Source organism: Phyllobates terribilis, unplaced genomic scaffold, assembly GCF_046119375.1.
Source record: "Phyllobates terribilis strain yellow unplaced genomic scaffold, ASM4611937v1 Scaffold_2__4_contigs__length_985480577, whole genome shotgun sequence".
In the NCBI taxonomy this organism is placed as follows: Eukaryota; Metazoa; Chordata; class Amphibia; order Anura; family Dendrobatidae; genus Phyllobates; species Phyllobates terribilis.
The window spans coordinates 144,025,689-144,048,372 of record NW_027362762.1 but is presented as its reverse complement, the minus strand read 5'-3'; the positions used below and the strand labels follow the sequence as shown (position 1 = coordinate 144,048,372).

Below are 22,684 nucleotides of genomic sequence, written 5' to 3'. Positions count from 1 at the left end.
TGGTGACATCATATCGACAGTGCTGCAACCAATAAGGGAGCTCCGTGACTCTGAGTGGTTTGTGCTGCTGAGCTCAGTTATTGGCTGCACCGCCGTCAACGACACCGGGAGCAGCAGTGTAGACTCAGCGCCAGATCTGAGGAGGGTAAACAGATGAACTATGAAAATGCTCTTTGATGTGGCATGTACCATAAAGAATATTAAATAAAATTACTCTGATAGCTAACATTGGTATGTGGCTTGTCGATAACTGTAGTGCAATGTGCCATAGTGGCGTAACCAGGTAAATCTTAAGGCTACCCTCCCAACATGAGTTTTTGGTGCTTTTTTTAAGCTGAGTATTTTCGAAAAAATACAAGTAATCTATTTTACTTAATGGGTGCAGAAATGGTGAAAAAAATCTGCATAATCAAAAACTCATCGTGGGAATGCAGCCTTATAGTCTGACTTGAAACGCGTGAGAAAAAAAATACTGTACCTTCTATATTTGAAATGGATTTACAAAAAATATTATTGTTGGATTTTAAACCACCAGGTGTTGGACTTCAAACTATCAGAGGACTGAATCTATTTTTAACTTACCAAAGTGCGGCTCAATAGGGGAACCTTTAATTTTCACTCCTTTAGGTCCAGTCTCTATGAGAAAATGCCTGACCAATTGCTCAGAGGGATCTGCAGACAGGAATAACATCATGTTACAGACAATATGAACTATCGATATCAATGCAAGGGTCAAATGCTAAACCAACACATCACCTTTACACGGTTGCGTCACTGCATTTGGAGGTGGGCTGGAAACTTTCAGAGCCAAACCATATGCCCCTCGAAAAGAGTTACTGTCCCGAATCAGGAAGGAGCCGGGCTCTGCACTTCTTAAAAGGGCGATGGCTGAAAATACACAGTGGTCGTAACAGATGAACAAAACATATTCATTTTATTGGTACAGATAAATACCATAAATATTTTACCCTAAAAATTCAATAGACACGGGACTTTTTGTTACCTTGCTCCCTAGAGATGCTCGGCTTATACCAAAATCTCGAAGAATCCTGCACAAAGTTGGCAGTAGGAGGAATGTCCAGTTGAATGTCTAAATTTTGGGGTAAAAACAAATAAATTACTTCTATGCATTCAAGAAAAAAATACATTAATAGTAGAACACATACTGTGTACTAACCTTTGATTGAAGAGGGTGATTTATCTGCCTGTTGTTCATTTGATCTCCCAAGGGTGCCTAACTTTTCCACCGCAGCGGGAGTGTGGCACTTTTCAGGCAAAGTCGGTGGCTGGGCATGTGGAGGGCATGGGCTGCCCGAATAGTAAGCAGTACTGATAGGAAATAATGGTGTAGGAGAAGGAGACAGTTGATCGGATTGGCTTCCCATTGGTGACAGTGGAGGACTGGTTGTAACTTCAGCTCCATGGCAGGTGACAGGAGCCTCGGGCAAGGACATGGTAATAGTCCTCTTCTGTGGTGTAACGGGGTTTAACATTGGGGGCTGCTGTGGAGGGCATGTAGCTTCAGTGGCTACGCTGAATCTGACTGCTTGAGGACTTGCTTCAGTAGACTCCGGTGCAGAACCGAGGGATGTTGGTCCCTTTGTTTCTTCTATTGTCCTTGTGGTAGGATTTACAGGTATTTGAGGGACAAACTTTGATACTCGAGGTGGGGAGGCAGAATGTGAAGAATTTCCTTCTGGATTAGCTGAAGCAAGGCTTACATTAGGATCCATGACTCCAACCCTGTGATATACAAACATATGTTATAAAGGACTTCACAGATTTAGAAAATCTACACTTGTTAGAAGAGTCGTTATACAATAAGCTGCCGTGACCCCCCAGCAATTAGTATTTTTTGGGGGCACGAAAAGAAAATAATTCTGATGTCCCACATCCATCTACCTGGAATGTACTTGCCCCCTTCTATTTGCTTTGCAATCTTTGCTGTTATCATTGTACACACAGGGCATGTGCTATCTGCCACATATGTATAAATCTAGCCTTTACCAAGTCTGCCATTGCCAACAGTTGTGAAAGAATGGCTTGTTCCAAAAAGCTCACCGATACCAGCGCGGTTCTGTAATAGGACGTCTCCATTGTAACAAGTCAATTAGTGCAAGTTCTTCCCTCATAAATATTCCACCATCACCGATGAATGGTTCACCGAAAAGTGAGAGCGTTTAGGCACCACAGTAAGGGCATGTGCACATGGCATCTTTTCCAGGCAGATTCTGCCCACAATCCGCCTGATAAAGCGCTGCAAAAACGCCACATAAAATTAATATAATGCACAGCAATGTCAAAAAGACATTGCTGTGTACATGTTCTGGCTTATGTCACGACTTTTAACTTTGCTCATTCCAAGCCAAAGCCACTGCTCTCTATACCTGAAAGTATAGAGGAAAAGACGGCGCAAGGACAACAACAAAACTGCTGTCAAAGCCATTTCAGGAAAATGTCCGCTGGCATTTTCCTGAAGCATCTTTGCCTGGGAGAACTCGGTGGGTGCACTGGCGTCTAGAACGCTACACAGATACAGAACCAGAATGATAAGATGTCAGCTCTGAAGTCTGCAGAATTGTAAATGCAGTTCTACAATATAATACAGGCTTGTATGAGAAGACTCACCTGCCAATTCCCGGGCTGACTGGATATGACTGACTCTGTGCTTGCACTAGTTGGCTGTTCGGAGCAGGCTGACTTTGATTACAAGGTGTTCTGAATGTCTGTAAGGTGTTTTGTATGTGCACGGTGTTGTGCAGTTGGGGTCCTTGCCTGTGGACAGGACTGTGTAACGTTAGGGAAGGCATCTGGGTGTGCACTGTGCTGTGGACTGGCACCGTGTTGTCTGGATGCACGTGCTGACTCGCAGTTTGCACGGTGCTATTTGTAGGAATACATGTAGTGCTGGTACAGACAGGACCTGGCTGATGAAATGAGGTTGGCTTAGGCTTATTTTCCTGTGTGAATCCACCTTGTGTGCGTACAACAGCGGTTGCCTGACCCAGAAAGCTCTGCCTGTGCACGGAGGGATGAGATTGGGAGAACTGTGTGTGCACAGCAGGTTGGGCTTGGGTTCCAGAAACTTGAGAGGTTAAAGGTGAATGTGGACCTGGACCCTGGACCTGACCATTACTGGGTGCTGCGCCTTCACTTTGTGAGCGTACAGGTGACCGGAAGCCCTGTGTGTGCACAATCTTATGCGCCGGTACGGTTTGTTCCGGCGTCACCATATCAGGCAATTGCACTGATGTGTTGCAAACCTGTTCAAGACTGTGGGACTGCACAGGACTATTTTTTGGAGCATATCCATTTGTTTGTGTAACAGGATTTTGAGACTGCACTGGACCGACAGCGACTTGACTGTGAAAATGCACATGTGCCCGTGGAGGGCTCTGTTTTTGCACGACTGAGCTCTGCCTTTGCACAGTGTTTTGCTGTCCAGATGAATTTTTGGGTTGCATTCCATGATCAGTTTGTATCAAGGGTCTATGTGATGGTGACGTAGGTGGGATATGGGTTTGCACAGCTGTGTTTTGTGTGTGGATAAGGTTATGTTGTGTTTGCGCTGGCAGACAATTTGTGTTTATTGGGGTACTGACATGTAAAGGACTCTGTGGATACACAAAGGCATCAGGTGGCACTGTGCTGCGGCCCTGCAATGGACTGTGTGCATGGGGATTTGTATTGGCTCCTGAACTTTGGATGCTTGTTGGGGAGCTGGTGAGCAGTGGGCTCTGCACATGGACCGCAGGGCTACTGTGTGCCATTGAAGAAACACTGCCTGCAGCTGTTGCCCCTCTTGGATTCTGCTGCTGAAAAAATGGGGCGTCCCTTGGCACACCATGGTCAGGTACATCTGCAAGAAAAAATAATAGGGAGTAAATCTTTAACATGAGACTCCAGGAAAAAAAACACCATAACATAAAATCTGACCGCTTTCTTCTAGAAATAGCACCACACATGCCCATGGGTTGTGTCTGTTATTGCAGCTCAGCTCATTTAAAGCCAAGTTGTAGTACCACACGGTTAGAGAACTGGTGTATTCCTGCTTTTAGAAAGCTGCCAAACTCTGTACAACCCTTTCATTATAAATGTCGACCCATCACGAGTGCAATACAGGACGTACCCATTATCTGTGGTACAACTAGTCTAAGGATTGAAGGGAATCGTCACTGAGGCATTATTTCCTAAAGAATACCAAACAGCCTGAACTCCACTATGGGGTGAGCAATATTTGTAAAGGTATGAACATAGGATTAGCCAAGTGACACAATGGAGGTGCTACATGTTTGTAGGATAGCCTGGGGAAATACTGACATGTAAGGCTTTCATAGATGCTTACTACTAATGGGTATACCGGTAATAAAAAAAAACAGCATACGTAGGTTGCATAGTTAATATAGTTGAAAAATTACAAATGAGTGGGCACCGCACAACCATAATGCATGATCCAGGCCTCCCAGAAATTACTAATCTTTCCCTCATGATCCCAATTGTTGGTCCACTGGACTAAACATTCAGAAATAATAATCTTTCTTTTTATATAGCGCCAACACATTCTGCAGTGCTTTACATACATTATCATGGCTGTCCCCATTGGGGCTCACAATGTACATTCCCTATCATTATATCTTTGGAGTGTGGGAGGAAACCCATGCAAACATGGGGAGAGCATACAAACTCATTGCAGATGTTGTCCTTGGTGGGATTTGAACCCAGGACCCCAGCGCTGCAAAGCAACAGTGCTAACCACTGAGCCACCGTGCTGCCCTAGAAAGAAACTTTACACAATTACACATGCATTTATGTTATATTATTCTAAAAAAAAAAAGCATCTAAGTCTTTTTTGAAACCATTAACTGTTCCCAGAGTGACCAGATCTTGAAGTGAACTATTCCACAGATTAATAGACCTTTATGGTAAAGGATCTTTGTCTCCTCTGGTGACTTAACCTGTCTTTCCTCAGACGGAGGCAGTGCCCCCTTGTTTTTTCAGGGGGTTTAATATGAAACAGCTTTTGACCATTCTTTTTGCATGGGCCATTTATACACTTGTACAAGTTAATCAAGTTCCCTCTTAGATGTCTCTTCTCAAGACTAAATAAATGTAATTCTTTTAATCTTTCTTCATAACCAAGTTCCTCCATGCCCCTTATCAGTTTTGTGCACTTCTTTGTACTTTTTCTAACTGCAGTGCATCCTTTGTATTAACTGATGTCCACAACTGAACTACATACTCCAGATGAGGTCGCAAAAAAAACACATTGTAAGGTGGGAGCATTCCGTCCCTGTCCCACAAGTTTGTACCTCTTTTAATACATGATAATACCCTGGTGCTCTTAGAAGCCGCTGATTGACATTTCGTTCTGTTATTTAGTCTGTGATCTACTCAGATCCTTCTCTATAAGTGACTCTCCTAGTTTTACTCCCTGGATCCCTGGATATTATTAGTACCCAGATGCATAGCTTATATTTATCCACTTTGAACCTCATGTGGATGCCCAAACACTCAGTTTGTCCACGTCAGCTTGTTAATTATTAGTTAATTAGTTAATTATTATTAGTTATTATCTTCCACAGACTGCAGTATACTACATAACTTCATCTGCAAAAATAGAAACAATATTATTAATCCCGTCTTCTATATCATTACTAAATAAGTTGAATAATAGCGAATCCAGCACTGAACATTGGGGTACGCCACTTATAACCAGAGACCATTCAGAGTAACAGTTATTCAACGTAACTGTCTGGGTGCAGTTTTTCAGCCAGTTTTCCAATTATAAACTATTTTTGTCCAATGTGTATGGAGCAGGGCTGTGGAGTCGGAGTCGGTGCCCATTTTGGTGGAGTCGGAGTTGGAGTCGGTATAAAATGGACCAACTCTGACTCCTAGAATATATAATAAATTGGTACAGTAGTACCATGCAGGATGTGCTGTAAATGTTTTCATGAGAATTTGGGAAAGTTATGTCTGTTCTGTTTCTGGTCTAGGGATCTCGGCTTTTAGTTGAGATGAATCTGGGCTGCACTTTATGTACACGCTCAGTAGTGAGGTCGTGCTGTGGAGTCAGGGAAATTGAGGTGTCTGAGGTTTGGCTTACCGACCCCACAGCCCTGGTATTGGGGCCTTGGAGAGTGCATTGGGCAGACTGACTTTACAATACATTTGACATGAATAGTCAAATTTTAGTTTTAGGCTAGAGGGTCAATTCAAACCCCTTTAATACAAAAAACGTTGCCTTCTTTGAATAGCGACAAAAATCTAGACACTTTATTTACAATATTAGAAAATCTTTGTTCCTGCTAATAAAATGTATGGTGTACTGTAAAAAATGTGAAACGTTTAGAGATGTCCTGACAGGATACAGTTAATGGAGCACTAAGAACTGTTGTATGATGTTTGCTCATGGGACTCATAAGTGGCCTTGGCAGCCCAAGAGTGAGTCATAAGAGTCTACAGTTCGGTAGAAGGTTGGCAGGACAGGGAATGACTCTGGAAACTATGACACTTTTTGATGTCGGTGTTAAAAATACAGATCATCTAGAAAATCTACAGACAGTAAATTCTAATCCAACTAAATATCATATTGGCGAGTATTATTATGCTCTTATGGGCCATCTTATTCCACAGCGCTTTACAGATGTGATCATCACTGTCCCCAATGGGGCTCACAATCTAAATTACCTACCAGAATGTCTTTGGAGAGTGGGGGGAAACCATGAGGTGAACCTTGCAGATGTTGTCCTTGGTGGGATTGAAGCCAGGACCTTCTACTGAGCCACCGTGCTGCCTCAGTAAACCTCTGAGTCTTCTTTGACCCAAATCCCTATTTGCACTTCTGAAGTTTCCATAGTTTTAAATATACATAAAAGTCCACTGAACAACATGGAAGACACGAGAAAAATGGATTTTCAACACAATGAGCCCTTTTGAAAAGGAGATCCCATGAATGATTTTAATGCCAAAACCATTAAACATTTCTTATTTTTGTTATAAGGTAATTTACAGTGTTTATCTGCTTCCACATGCCTCATTATAGTGCTGCTGGGGCGGAATCTACACAGGATCATTCTCCTTCTCCCTCTGGGAGCTGACATAATTCCTTCCTCAGCAGAAGGTGTCTTCTCAGCTACACAGCCATGCTAGTGTAGATCCTCTGTCCCTTCGCTGATAAACAGGACAGAAAACTATTTCTAATGGTTGTTCTACAGTGAACAGAGGATACATAGCTGTGAATAGTAATCGAGCATAGGCAGTGTCACACTAGGGTGCCAAGGGCCCACCAGCAACCAACTCCAGGGCCCCACTTTTCAACTACATACAAATGTGACATTATCCTCAAATTCATGCAACAATAACTGGGTAGACTGGTAAATGAATAAGATGCTGCCTTGGTTTGTACACAGTGATTCAAGTATATAGTTCCAAGTACTGCTGATATAAGAGGGTGGTGGCCCAGCGGAGGATTCTCCTGTTCTCCTGTGGGCCAGTCCAAGTCTGAGCATCGGTGACTATCAACACTCAGCTTATGCAGAGGACCTGCACTGACAAGCCCTGTTACATCATGCCAGTGAGTTAATAAGCACAATTTTGCTGACATATTTATAGGACGAATTGTGAACATTGCAGCCGGCCAGCGGCCATTGATTTGCTGCATGACAACCCTGCCTGATGTTGATACCAGGGAACCAGTGGGTCAAGCATTGAGTATGGAGGAGTATACAGTTCTGAAAGGTATCTTTTTTTTTTCACTTCCCCGGGCCCATTAATAAGGAGATGTCCAGAAGTGGACAACCCCTTTAAGGAGTAAATGTTCACGTAGGGTACTTAAATTCATTAAGGAGGGTACCTAAATTATAAAACAAGTATAAGGTTACATGATTATTGAAATATTTTGAATGTGACTGTAAAGGGGTTAAAAAGAATATCTCTTACCATAATTATAGGAGTGTAACAAAATACCATTAAATTACCAATCCTAGCTCTCATAATGAGCAAGAGTATTACAGGGTTATAAAATGTAGCCAATTATTAGTAATTACGCCCATTATAGCCGCTATAAGCCTGTTACTAGGAGGTGTTGGCTTGTAATAACAGCAGTGAAGTCAGACTGGCCAATACATCCTGAACAGTGATTTAACTCCTGGGCCAAATTTTTCCAGAACTCCGAATTGGCAATCTATAATCATTTTACTTGAACACATCTCTGCTGATCGTCTACAGGGAAATAAATGCTTGATGGTTTGGCAAATCCTTTGCTTGGAAAAGAAAATTCAAGCAGGACATCAACACAATAAACTGGCAAACAGGAGGAGAGGAAATTTCCAGGAGTCGTGTTTGCTGGTTTACGGAGTACATGAGTGCACTGCGGTCTGTAAGTTAGAGTATTAGCTCTATGTAGTAGTACGTTTCATTACACAGTGTATAGCTGGCTCTTTATATACAGTGCTGTATACTCTAGGTGCTGTAATCCGCAGGACTGTGAAGAACACACAGCGAAACCGAGGGATCTTTATCTATTTACATTTCCTTTTGTGGAATTTTAACTTAAATGGAACCTCTTCCATGATTTATGCCGCCCGAACTGCCGACACCATGAACCAGAGCCTGGCTGCAAGAATGCACCTATATTGTTGGGTTACATGCACCAGCTTTTCAGAGAAAATATACTGTAAAGATCTGACTGTGGACCATAGGCAGAGATGAGAGAGATAAGACTAAAGCAAAACACTGTGGCTAGGTCCTGCCCGGCCCTGTCTATTTTGAGGAAGGTGAAATACTAGAGTTAGGGACCATCCAGACTGGGTACACCTTGTCGCTGACTTTGCTTGGCTTTGACTTGGGATGGCTTTGTTTTTATCTTAGGTTTTGTCTGTTAATGGCAACTGTGTGAATATGCACCTACACATTGCACTTATACCACCAGGTGTGCCGGTCCATTTCTTCCATGTTGCTTCAGCTCCCTGTTCTTTGTACATATAGAGGCGTGGATCTCTCTTTTTCGGCCTTGTATCTTTTCTATATAGCTTTCCAAGGGCAGGTGTGAAACAGTCAGGTCTAGGTCCTGCTCTGTCTCCATCTATTTTGAGGCCTGCTATTTTGAGATACTAGAGTTAGGGACCGTCCTGATTGGGTACACCTTGTTGTGGTTGAATGGCATTTACACTTTGTTTGATCAAAATAGAGTTAATTAAGTACCCGGTGTTATTTACAGTTAATATTTATTTATTTACTTTTGCAGGGTATTTTCTTACTGTTTTTATACTAGACTAGTCCGGCAACGCCCCTGGCCAGCTTCTGCTTGTGCTTCTAAAGGTGATTGACAAGTCTCTCCCATAGAGGGGTGGTGGTGCCAAGCGTCAGATCAATGTCAGTGGAGGTCACAAAGTGCCCCATCCGATTTTGTGATTTTGGAAAGTAGAGACGTAATATTTCTCAAATAATGACACCATACTGGATCTGCATAATACCACCATGTTCCATTTCTGTGTGTGGTACTGCCATAATTCTCAAGCAGCACGACAACTGTTATTTGATTCAGATCTTTCCTCCATGCCCTATATCCAAACACTCACACAGTCTTGCCAACTGCAAATCAAAAACATCTCCAGAATCTTCCCTTTTTTTACTTTAGAAATGGTATAAAATGTATCTGTCACTGATTCCTTCTCATCTGAACTACTGCAACTCTCTACTAATCGGTTTCCCTCTCACAAAACTATCCACCTCCAATCTATCCTGAATTCAGCAGCCAGGGTCATATTTTTGTCCAACTATTACACTGATGCCATCAGGCTATGCCAGTCATTACATTGGTTTCCCATCAGCTACAAAATACAACATAAACTTATCACTCTCACCCACAAAACTCTACACAGTACTGCTCCACCCTACATCTCCTACAGCATCTCTGTCTACCACCCCACCAATGCTCTCCATTCTGCAAATAATCTAAGACTAACATCCTCCATAATCTGAATCTCCCACTCCCGTTTTCAAGACTTTACTCGTGCTGCACCAGTTCTCTACAATGCACTACCCCAGACAATCTGGTTAATTCCAAGTGTCCACAGTTGTAAAAAAAACAAACCATGTCACTTGATTCATGCAGCCAAAACTGCAGGCTCTTTCTATCATCTGTTCCCACACACTCCACAGAAGTTACTTCTCATATGCTATAAACATCTCAGATTTAAGTGGCCCTTGGGATTGGTTTCATTTGACAATGTAGTCAGTTATTAAATCACTCCTACATGGATTTGCTTGTTTTTATGGAGTTACAATAAAAGGAATTTTTTATACATTGGATGGAAGTGCCGATAATTTACTCTACTACCACCCTGTTATGCTGTGCCGCACCAGCAGGGTCTGGCACCCACCGATGCAGTATTCACACAGAAAACTTTATCTTGAGATCAACATTATTTACATATTTTGTGTGCTGATGCAGCAACTTCAATACCAACCCCTAAACACACGGGCGTACATGGCAAAGGAGCGAAGGACCAGATTGGGGCACTGGCAGCCATTGAGCAACCCATCGGGTTTCCACAATTGAGTCCCATGGGCTCAGTGGGGCTAAAAGAGGGCACCTCCCCCCTCTAATCACCTGTCATGATTGCAGTTCACCATGGCGTCTAAAGGCTTAAAATTCCTGCAGTCCATGATGGGTCCAATTGGAGCAGTTACCACCTTGTGTCTGCTGTGTAAAATAGCTGGTAGCCCCTGGGTATGGCAAGCTTAGCACATAAGTCTGCTCTATACAAGTTCCCCTGACTTTTGCCATATATGTTGGGTGACGTAGGCGGAAGCCAGGCAGCGGGCAGGATGGTTCAGCACCAGACCCTTTCTTGCTCATGGGCACCATAGTGGTTGTGTGGCTTTCCACCATTGGCACTATGCCACTGCTCAAGACTTTAAAGTGCTTTGCAAATACAGGACTACTGGCCATAGTCAGCTACAATACAGCCACCTGATCAGCCTACTCCACATGGTTTTGGAAATGTGTGAACAATTTAGATTCTTTATCATTTCTACAAACATCCTGCTTTCCTCTGGAAATAAGAATAAAGTCAATTTTCAAGGATGTGAAATGACCTACCAACTCTCTGCCTTTCCATGACTCTTGTTCTTGTTCATTACCTTTGCCCCAACGTACATAAAAGACAGCATCCTCAGTAACTCAAATTTTGAAAACTGAAATATCACTTATATTCGTTCATGAAATTTTCTATCAGCAATAAAGAATAATATGTTAATCGGGCACTAAGCCACCCTTTATGTCTGAACCTAGATCCTTTGATAGGGAGGTCTGACCTTGAAAAGAGCTGTTATACGTCTCACTCCTCACCTTGCTGCTGTTGCTGTGGGGGTGTTAGTTCACCAGGGCTCCCTGCAGACATGGTGTCCCCACTCATTCTTTGGGGAGTGCAACTGGATGGTACGATGGGAGACACGGAGCTTGGAGGAGATTGTCCACCGGTCTGATTACATGAGGACATGCAACCAGCAAAAGGATGAGCAACATAACCATTGGGTGGGCAGTGAGCTTGGAGATAGGAGGGATGTAATAAATGTGGGTAGGCATGTCCATATCCTGTGTCAGCAAAATGATTAAAGTGTAGTGAGTCTTCACCATGTGGAACTGTGAATCCATACTGCATCTTAACAGGCGGGACTTGAAAAGGAGGTGGAATATCATGGTTGGGCTGCACACTTTGCCCATAAGGCTGGGATAGGTGTAATGGAAACTCTCCTCGATGGAAAGGTTGCATTGTTGACATCTTGCCTCCTTCCATAGTCCACATGTTAGGCACCGGATAACAAGCTGAACTTTGACAATGAGAACATGGACACATTGGAGGCAAAACAGGTTCGTGAGAAATAGGCTGACACATATACTGTCGATTTTCTCTTAAACTTCCTCTCTTTGGTGGGTTTTGTGTTTGGTTGGGGTAATGTTGGGGTCCTTCAGACAATGAGCGATACAGTCTTCTTCTCTCCTGATCCGAATACATGCCTGGATAGTGACCTCCTTGTAATATTGCGCCTGCTCCTGGTGCCCCCCGAGGGTCAAGAATTCCTTCAGGTCTGAAGTAAGATCTGCTAGGAGGTCCTTCAATATTAGGACCAGCGTAACCTACTCTGCAGGAACAGTGCCTGGACAATACAGCTCTCCTTCCTGGATAGACAGCGAGGCTACCAAACTGTGCTATTTCATCTTCCAAAATGATTGCTTCACAAGGTGATTCTCTCTGTTCATCCCAGGATGGTGGGGTTAAGGGCAAGTGTTGAGATGCTCCTTCATCAGATACTCCAGACCACTGAGGGGAGTACTGAAACCTCAAATCCCCATTCACTTTTGCCTGAATGTTTTGGTTTACACCTTCCTGGTGCATTTGCTGCTGAAAATCTCTTGGTCTTTCCTCAATAATTTGTCTTAGATGTCCATTTTGGGTTACCACATCCTGACATTTCACCAATTGTGAGTAATGTGGCTCTCTTTCATTCTTTACATTAACTCCAAAACCACCCAAAAGTTTTGCTAGGTCTTCTTGCTCGGCTGCTGTTGGCAAAGGCTTCTGTGGAGTTTCTTCCAATCTCTCAGTTGGGGCTGAAGAGTGTCCAGAGTCACTACTAACAGACAGCAGTCGTCCATGCTGTTCGGGGCTTCCATTTGTAGATGTCAACGGCGTGCTTTTTTTCTTCACACGGGCATACAAGCTGCCATCCAATGGCCCACGAGTGTGACTAAGATCTATGGAATAAAGAAATATAAAAGAAATGTAAAGAAAGAAACTGTCATAGAGTGTAGGATAATAAAAGACAATACGTTTATTCTACGAGTGAAGGACACAACTGTTAGGTATCTACATGACATTTTTGACTAAATGTATTATTTTTGGTAGGCTTGGCTTATCTACAGCTGCAATCAAAATTATTAACCCCATTTGAAAATTAGCAAAATTTACAAACTTTACAATCAACAGTCAGGCTGTGTGCCCACGATGCGTTTTTTTAGCGTTTCCGCAGTGGCAAAAACTCTGCAGAAACGCTTAAAAAACGCATGGTAGAAGGCCTGCCATAGTCCTCAATGAAATTTCCGCTGCGGATTATCATTGCGGAAAAAAACGCAGCACTACCAATTATTTTGCGTTTTCGCCGCCATGGACCTGCATTGAAACGCATGGATTACGCATCACTGCATATGTAGATGTGCATTCCACGCGTTTCAATGTGTAGATGGTACCCGGGTGTGGAGGACAGGAGACTCTCCTCCGGACCTGGGTACCATAGAACCTGTGAAAAAAAGAATAAAATAAAAAATAAATGTTATATTTACCTTCTGATGGCCCCCGCTGCGCTCGTCCTCCCATGCCGGCAGATCGCGGTGGACTGGAGGATCTGCGCCGATGTTATAGTCATGTGACGGCAGGTCCTTCAGTGTACCGCGATCTGCCGGCAGCCAGGACGGAGCGAAGCAAGACTCCGGGGGCCATCGGAAGGTAAGTATAGATTTATTTTTTTATTTTTAACCATTCTTTAAGGTCACACTATATAAATCCATGCCGGTTGCATAGATTTATATCGTGTGACCAAGTTGTCAAGCACTTTCCAAGTGATGCTAAAATCGCTTGGAAAGCGCTTGTCAACCCGCATGCGGAAACGCATGTGAAGAACGCTTCACATCCGCATGTCCCTGGCAGGAAAAACGCATGTACAATCCGCATGTACAATCCGCATGCGTTTTTTCTGCCAGGGAGATGCAGAAACGCTCAGGAAAAATCCGGAGCATTTCTGCATCGTGGGCACAGAGCCTCACAGTCAAAAAAACCCTAACCAGTCCGGGTATTTGATGTGCTTTATTCCAAGCATTCCTGATGTAACTAATGTAGTCCTTGATTACTTGCATCAGGTGCATGAGACAAATGTGTGCTCTTATGAGGGATTCTACTCAGCGGGTGAATAATCCCGAGACGGCAGGAGTCAGTAAAAGTGGCATTTTGTGTTGAATTTATAGAAACCACTTATTATATTAATCGTGTTGAGCTATTTATATTGTTCTCGTTTGATTGGTTTATTGCAGACAGCAAAAACTTTATACATTTTGCTAATAAGCCAAATTTGTAGAGATGAGCAGATCTTTTGAAATCTGAATTTGCCAACTTTGCAAATCTCAATACTGGAAATCTAAAATACACAATGGGGGAGAGAGAGAGAACCCTGCTGACCATACGAGCTTACACTTTACAGGGGAGAAAGAGAGAGTATCCTGCTGACCATATGAGCTTACACTCTACAGGAGAGAGAGGACCCCGCTGACCATATGACCTTACACTCTACAGGAGAGAGAGGACCCCGCTGACCATAAGAGCTTATACTCTACAGGAGAGAGAGGGGACCCCACCGACCATATGAGCTTACACTCTACAGGAGAGGGAGGGAGAGAGGACCCGCTGACCATATGAGCTTACACTTTACAGGAGAGAAAGAGAGAGAAGACCCCGATGACCATACGAGCTTACACTATACAGAAGAGAGAAGACCCCGCTGACCATACGAGCTTACACTTTACAGGAGAGAGAGAGAGGACCCCGATGACCATACGAGCTTACACTTTACAGGAGAGAGAGGACCCTGCTGACCATACGAGCTTACACTTTACAGGAGAGAGATGACCCTGCTGACCATACGAGATTACACTTTACAGGAGAGAGAGAGGCCCCCGCTGACAATATGAGCTTACACTTTACAGGAGAGAGAGGACCCCGATGACCATACCAGTGACTCTGGAGATGGAAAATGACTCTGCTGTACAAACTGTGCTCCTCTGGGAACCACTGATCTGTGATGGCCCGGGTACTGACCACCACTGTACAAGTATTGATAATCTGTAAGATGTCATAGCTTCAGGGCATTATGGGGAAGCCCACGCAGGAATGCAAAATGACATTACTCCACTCTCTGATGCTTCAGCAGTGTGGGAAATGGTGTCGGGGAAGTTTTTCTTTTTGAGCCATGAATCGAATCTCAAAATGTTCAAATTTGCAGGAAACAGCGAAATTCAGGAAATCTGACTCAAACTCTATCCTCCACAGATCTATTCGCTCATCACTACTAATTTGCAATGGGGGTTGAATAATTTTGATCTCAACTGTATAGTGATTCAGAGTTTGCAGGCAATGCACGTTCTCCCCTTCGAGCTACACCTCAACATTCACTTTAATTGTCCTGCTTTCCCTCTGCACTCTATATCAGTAAATCATATTAATCTTCCCTGTGCGTCCTTGTGTTAGTGACTCATTGACTTGTCACATGCATGAAAAGCATAAATAGCTTAGACCCCTGAAATTCCATTAAAACTACAGCAATCTTACGTCACTAATATTAACCAGAGCTATAATGTAAAGCAGTCTCTGGGAATGTTGTCTGCGCAAATTATTACTGAGGAAGTGACTAATCCGCTTAGTCTCTCCCCCGGACTTATATCTACAAGTGACTTGGAATAAGGAGACCTCTGCCCTTTACATTAAGCATGTATTTGGCCCAGCTGTTATATGTGACATTCGGTGCACTCACCCTCCAGACTGTCCTCGTGGTTAACGTTGAGGTTTTCATAGGAGTCATACCGGATAAGTGGATCAGTGATGTCGTAATCCACTGAAACGCTGGGGTCTTTGTGGAAAACCTCTCGCCCTTTAATGTGGGAGATGGAGAGACAAAAAGGGAATAAGATGGCAGTAAATTTAGAAGGCAGACAAATGGTGGATGGTGTGCCGGTGGGAGACAGATGTGTTTACGAGAGAAAATTAGTTGATTATACAGAAATATCGGGGACTTCCACTGTATAATTGTACATGAAGATGTTGTCTATACAGAAAGGATCTGGTTAATGCTCTGGGATATGTTTATAAATGAGATGAATCAATAAGATGAAAAAATTCCAAATGTTGGCAAACTGGATAAAATCTTCAAAATTTATTTCGAAACATGAGGTTAAAAATTCATGATGGTAGATAAGATAACGCTCAGATGCATTTCAGGCACAAAATGCCCTTGATCAAGCGTTATCAAACGGCTGAGCGTTATCTCATCTACCATCATGAATTTTTAAGCTCATGTCTTGAAAAACATTTTTTGACAGGTGGGCTTCACCACGGCCCATCCTAGCTTTGTTGACCTGACTGGGACTTGCATAAAAACATATATAAAAAAAAATTGCTAAATTGCAGCGTAACTTCTAGTTGCCCAATATTTTGCAATGTTTCAAGATCTTTTTTTTTAAGTCAGAATTCTGTCAAAAACATCTTGATGCATCGGGCCCTATGACTCAGAAGTGTCCTTACCTTTAACTTTGTCTTGTCCAGAAGAAAATATAAATTCCACAGCTGCGTCATCTGGAAATCTGTCATCTTGGAGAAGAAATCTCAATTATTATTAATAATATGGGAAAGAGCAATAAATGGCAGTGAACTCCGCGATGTTCTGTTATACCTTGGAGAAGATCAGCGCACGGCTATCAGGCAATCACAGGACCGCTAAACAAAGAACACCCCATATCTCAGTTTTCCCATCGCCATAAGTGTGAGCGAGTATTATACTGACGTAGTCACAGATTAATCTTCAAGATAAGAGTTCAGACAGACTTTAATATTCTTGACACTTCCTCAACACAATGAAAGTGGCCACAAAATGCCTTCTCAACCGATCACTGTCCACAGCAATGACCCCTAAAACCATTCCAGTATGCTGAGACCAGAACGGACCGGGTAAGTGTCAGAAATGAAGCTAAGGGCAGGTGCAGACGAGCGCATTTTCGGTCTGAGTGTGATCCGAAAAAACATCAAATGGCACTTGGACAAATGTTATTCTATGGGGCTGCGCACATGTCTGATTTTTTCCTTGGACAGAGATCCCACTATGATCACAAGCTGATCAAACTCCAGTCTGATCAGAATGTGATCATCATAACTGATCCGATGACCAAAAATACACTCGCCTTCACATAAGGAAATTAATGAGGTTAATTACTGCTTTTTAATATACCTGTATATAACCCATAAGTATCCCCAGGACAACCAACGACATAACGCACAATAAGATGATACGAAACACAGATGGATCAATAAATCCAGCCCTGATCCCACAGAGCGCAGCGGTCCCTGCACCACATCCCCTCATTGGCGTGGTCTGCATTCAGCTTTACGAATATACTTTTATAAACACTATAACAACAGGATTACAGAAATGGCCAACACTTCTTTATTTTTCCTAATCTCAAACTTGTAGCTGTCACACTTGCATACTTTGGTCGGTATTTCACATCAGTTTGTATGGCTATGTTCACATTTGGGTGGGAGACTAGAAGTTATGGTTCCCATCTAAATAACGTACACGGACAGACCATACACGTCAATAGGGTCTGTCAGGCACCGTTGGTATCTGTCCTTTGATGGATCTGGCACTGTGTCATGATGTCTGTTAAAAACATACTCTATGATATAGATGTGAACAAAGCCAAAGACAAAACCAACATTACATCCAAAACATGGAAGACCTGCAAATGTTTCCATTAATCCTTCTCTCTCTCTCTATGTTCCTTTTGGGTCAGAAATTAAATACAGAGGGAAAATAGGCAAGTGTGAAAGTGGAAACTTTTACCTTTGACTGATTTCATCACTCTGGGTTGAAGAAAGTCTACCACCACAGAAAATTAAATTGGTTTAAAAAAAAAAAAAAAGAAGTGCTGCAGCAGCCTTTCCAGGAACAATAAACATAACAAGATCTGTGCTGCCTAAAGCAAAATGACCAACATTCTCTTAACATCCATCCAATTCAGCAGCCACAGCCCGTGTATTTTAAACATTTTGCCTAAGGAGTAACGTTGCTCAAAGTTCTCTTCCTGTCCCCTCATGTCCTCAATGCCTACCAGAATAAACAGTCCCTGCCTAAAAGTGAAGCTATAATCAGAAAACGACCTATTGGTTGTCAGGTTATTTTGGTAAATGTATTTTTTTTTACATTTTGGCAATGTTTTTTTTTACATATCACAATCTGTTTAAAAAATAGAAATCTTGCACTGAACACCGGGGCTTTTTTTAGACTCTTCTTGTTGTTTCAGGAAACAACACATGTACAAAGCCACAAAGAGCCAACTCTGACTGTATCTTTTGCATTGAAGTATCCAATCAGCGTGTGCAAAGGTTATTGAAAAAGAAGGGGAAGCAGGGTCGGCTGTGATATCACCTATTATGACTAGTGGATCCTTTTTTTAGAAGCTGTGTTCAGAGCTGTTACCTGGCATTTTAACCCAGCCTCTGCTGATAAGTAGCCTACTGAAAACTCTTCCTGAAAGGACAGGAAGTATCAGTCTAAAATAGACCCAGTGGTCAATGTGAAAATTGCAAGATTATTAATTATGAAAAAAAAAAATGCTGTCAAATTTTTTTCAAAATATCTGATTTTAACAACTGGTCATTTTCTGATGATAGCTTAGTCCTTTGGAAACAACTTTGGAAAACTCTGTTTTTTTAATGGTAGGGAGCCAGGGCAGTAAGTGCCATGTCTCACCTGTGTTGGCACAGTCCAGCTGGTCTTTACTGAAGCAGAGGTGAGTGTTGTGAATTGTGCACGTATGGAATTGAAGTCTGAACAGGACCTCACGCTCGTGGGGCTCACAGCGCTTATGGTAGCATTTCACCTGTGAATACAAATTTATATGATGCAAATAGGCGAGAAATAGTGAACTTGCTTGAAGAGTTTACGTTTCAAATTTTAAAGCAATCTTAGAAAAACCCTTTTAATAATAAGATGTAACCAATGCAGTAATAAATATAACTTTATCTGTACTATACAGAGCTGTCAGAGATAGTAACTGCACTACATTATACTTTATAATGTGGCGGCACAGGGCTTCCCTGGCTTCCGGGCTCCGTAGCCGCTGCATGATCTGCCGCTATGGGTGGTACACCTCTGGTCTGTATTCTGCTGACAGAGCTGCTACAGTGAACTATTCTTATGGGAACATTGGAGGAGATTTATTAAGCTAAATGTGCCACAATTCTGCAAAATCTGTGCCAGGGAAAAAATGTCTTTTATCACCTGCACCATATTTATTATGTGGTTTAGCGGGACCTTGAACTGTGCTGAGCTCAGTGAGTGACAGGGCACCGCTCAGTGAGCTCAGCGCAGTACAGGGGTCCACTCGCTGCATCAAGTCATTCTCCTCTGCTCCTCAGCGTGTGCAGTCGCCTCAAGCCACCGCAGACGCTGATGAAGAAATGTCATACAGATGGATTACAGAGTAGGACACTGAATTATTTAATCTTCAGACAGGTGAGGGATATTGTGTTTTTTTATTTTTGGTTTGTTTACAGGGGACAATGGCTTCAGGGAATTAGGTGTATAGGGGAGTATAATGTGCTTTTTATTTTATACTTATTTTTACACTTGTTGGACACAGCAGGAGCAGAATACTACTCTCAACATTGTCCCCTGCTGGTGTTGATCTCAGCGCCAGCAGAGGATAATGATGAGACTTGCCTCCAGCACCTGGCTCTTGGGGTTGGGAACAGAGCGAACTGTACAGCTGATTCACAGGCGCCGGTACGTGTGCTCCTGATGTGGCCACACAGGTACACACAGACACGGATATCTCCGGTACTGGTTTTTCCAGTACCAGAAATATCAAGACGTGTGAAAGTCTACGTGAGTAAGAACGAGGACGGAGGCCAAAACCTCAAAAGAAATGACTGAGAAGATACCAAAGAAGATGCTTCATGACAAAAGATGCCAGCGTGTCCCGAATAGTCTTCCTCCTAATAAATTTGCTGGATTCTCACATGTCTGAAAAACGTTATATACAGTATACATAACTTAATGCCCCTGTACAGCAGCAAAGGTTGTATGTATTCTATGTCTGCCCCAGTGTCTGATGCTCATCTGTACCATAATCCCAAGCAGATTGTCTGGACAATACGTTGTAAGATATCTGTAAAATACAGAGACCAATACATACCATGATATCGCCTTTCAGAAGCAGTGCTGGCTCCAGGCTGATACACAGCTGACGCTTCTTGTTAGCGCCATCCCCTTGACTTAAGCTGGGGATAAGAGAGAGAGTGCATTAGGGCTCGTGCAGACGACTGTAAAAATCGAACAAGTGCTGTCCGTCATTTTGATGGGGTGGTGCACACGTTCAATTTTTTCCTCGAACCAAATCAGTCTAAGGATAAAATTGCAGCATGCACGAGTTTCATCCAATTATTGTATCGCACTCGGCTATTCATGTCTATGGGTCAGTAGAAAAAATCAGACTGCACTCGGATGACATTTCAGTATGGTCCGATTTTCATGGACTGACAGAATGGAGAATATGGAGACATTTTTTTTTATTTTCAACATTCGAAAAAAATCAGATCACACTCTGATCAAACTCTGAGTGCAGCTTTGTGTGGTCTTCTGTATTATAGTCGGGTTGAAGGAGCTGTAAACCAACAATTTTCGACCTCATTCACACGTTCGTGTTTAACCTCATATGGGAAAAAATGGTATCGGTGTCATCAGTGTTGTGCATCTGTGTGTCTGTTTTTACCATCAGTGTCATTGGTGTTTTTCCAGTATGGATAAAGAAAGATATAAAGGACAAAGCTTCTCCTATACTTTGCATTGTTTGATATGGACAGCACACGGATTGTACACTGACGCCATCTGTGCGCTGTATGTGTTTTACACGGAACCATAGACTTGTATTGGCCCTTGTGATACTAGAAAAAAATGTACATGTGAATAGCACCAGAGATTATAATGGGTAAGTGTGATATCCATGAAACATACGGATACAACACGTAGGTGCAACACGGACGTGTGAATGATGCATAACATTGCGATTAATAGAAGACAGAAGAGTGTGCATAAAGCCACGGACCACCTGGAAATCGCCCACATGCACTAGATGGCTGACCACCATAGGACAGCGTGCTGTCTGTAGGAGTGAGCCCTTTAGCTGTTGTACATTACAAAGTGCTGAGATACAGAAATAAAACTCACTAAATTCCTGAGGTGTAGACGAGCTGCATGGACTGGTAGATCTTCAGAAAGGGACAAAATCCTGAGACAGAAGAAATGATACAATATGAGTGGAATGGAGATTTACAGAAGCCCTTACATTCCTCTTATTTTATGTGGCCTGGACAGGAATGTGTCAGACTGATACAGCAAAATAAAGGCATTACTATGACACAAGTGAAATAACACGGGCAGATTTCTGCAGATGGTAAACATATGGGAAAATATTGGCTGCATGTAGATCTGCGGCAGGAATACATTATGAATGAAAAAGGGTTCAAACAAGGGCGGCTCAGGTAGCAAACCGACTAAGATGGACATTGAGCTCTGAGGGTCACGTATGAGGAGCTCTTCTCTGACCACTGAGTCTTAAAAGTTAAAGGGTTTGTCCTGGTCTAGAAAATAAAGGACTTATTTTTCAAGAAATAGTGCCACTCTAGACCTTGGGTTGTGCCTGGTATCGCTGCTCAGCCCTATTCCAAGTGGATATTGCAATGGACACTGCAGCTGTGCGTTTCCTGCAAAAGGTAGAGAACATCGGCCATTCCAATCTTTCCTCAAGCCTCTTAGACACATTCGTTTTTTCTTCCTCTTTTTGGATTTAACAAGTCTGTAAGATATCGATGGTGTCCAAAAGGACTAGTTGGAGGGACTAATTTAATATATTAACAGGATCTGCCAACAGTCAAGTCTATGGGAAAAGCCCAACTATCCTTGAGGTCTCCAGTTGGGTGACCCAAGTACCAAGTGAGATGTATTTTTACCCATTTGAAGCATCAGAAATATCTGGCAGGTGCTTTCATTAGTTCTTAGAAATAACATGCCTATGTAGGCAGGAAAAATGGCCTACTAGTGATATGGGGAGGATATCGTAACTTAAATAACTAAATAATGTAATAGTCATGGAGTAAAGTCGGTTCCAATTTAATACCCTGCCATAAATAGCAAAAAAAATATCACATAAATAAAGAGTAAAAATGATGGTAAATAGCAAATCAACTCACAACTATTAAATTAAAAAAGAAGAGACCGCTAAGCTGCATGCTAGAGTAACACTAAGCAGATGTCTGACATATGCGTGAAGATGATGGTATGCGCAGACCACAAGGGAAGTGGAGTGACTCAGTGACTCAGGTCTGGAAACCTGCGCTCTCATCCTATACTCTAGCTGTATGGAAAGAGGCATCAGCTGCATAGGTTGTGATTACATTTAGCACGGTCACAATCATTTAGGGTTTTATTTTTCCAAACTAATTTTGGAGGTTAGAAAATGTTAAATTCCACATGGCAACGAGCAGTGGGAGTCTAGGTCTGGCACGGCATGCAATAGCCAAGGTGGAGTTTTTATTACATTCGATGCTAACTCTATGGATCTGGGAAGCAGATGTCAAGGGAAGCCAGGATTTATAAGAAACACATGTGCTTAGGACAAATGTATAATGAGCACCATGTAAGCTGAAATTAATAGTGGAACAATCACAGAGAAATTCTGCAATGTATGCCGGAATAGACCTTGTTTCTCAACTCCCCAGCCATGGAGACATGAAGCCACCTCCCTGAGCAATCGTTTAGATACAGAATAGGAATAAACTAAGTCAGCGGCATGGAAATA

At 42.6% G+C, this 22,684-nt stretch overlaps 1 protein-coding gene across 5 annotated transcripts in view; it reads right to left on the bottom strand.

Annotated features, from left to right (window-relative positions):
• The window catches only part of TNS2 (tensin 2), a 180,121-nt gene that overhangs the window by 15,953 nt on the left and 141,484 nt on the right, over positions 1-22,684 (bottom strand). For all 5 annotated transcript variants that reach the window (XM_073662925.1, XM_073662929.1, XM_073662930.1 and 2 more), the window contains 11 exons: positions 21,055-21,115; positions 20,024-20,108; positions 18,577-18,706; positions 16,353-16,418; positions 15,586-15,702; positions 11,357-12,763; positions 2,629-3,859; positions 1,178-1,743; positions 1,004-1,090; positions 757-888; positions 583-672 (listed from right to left, as the gene is read on the bottom strand). In XM_073662925.1, coding sequence (XP_073519026.1) covers positions 583-672; positions 757-888; positions 1,004-1,090; positions 1,178-1,743; positions 2,629-3,859; positions 11,357-12,763; positions 15,586-15,702; positions 16,353-16,418; positions 18,577-18,706; positions 20,024-20,108; positions 21,055-21,115 — 3,972 coding nt within the window. The remainder of the gene's footprint in view (positions 1-582; positions 673-756; positions 889-1,003; positions 1,091-1,177; positions 1,744-2,628; positions 3,860-11,356; positions 12,764-15,585; positions 15,703-16,352; positions 16,419-18,576; positions 18,707-20,023; positions 20,109-21,054; positions 21,116-22,684) is intronic.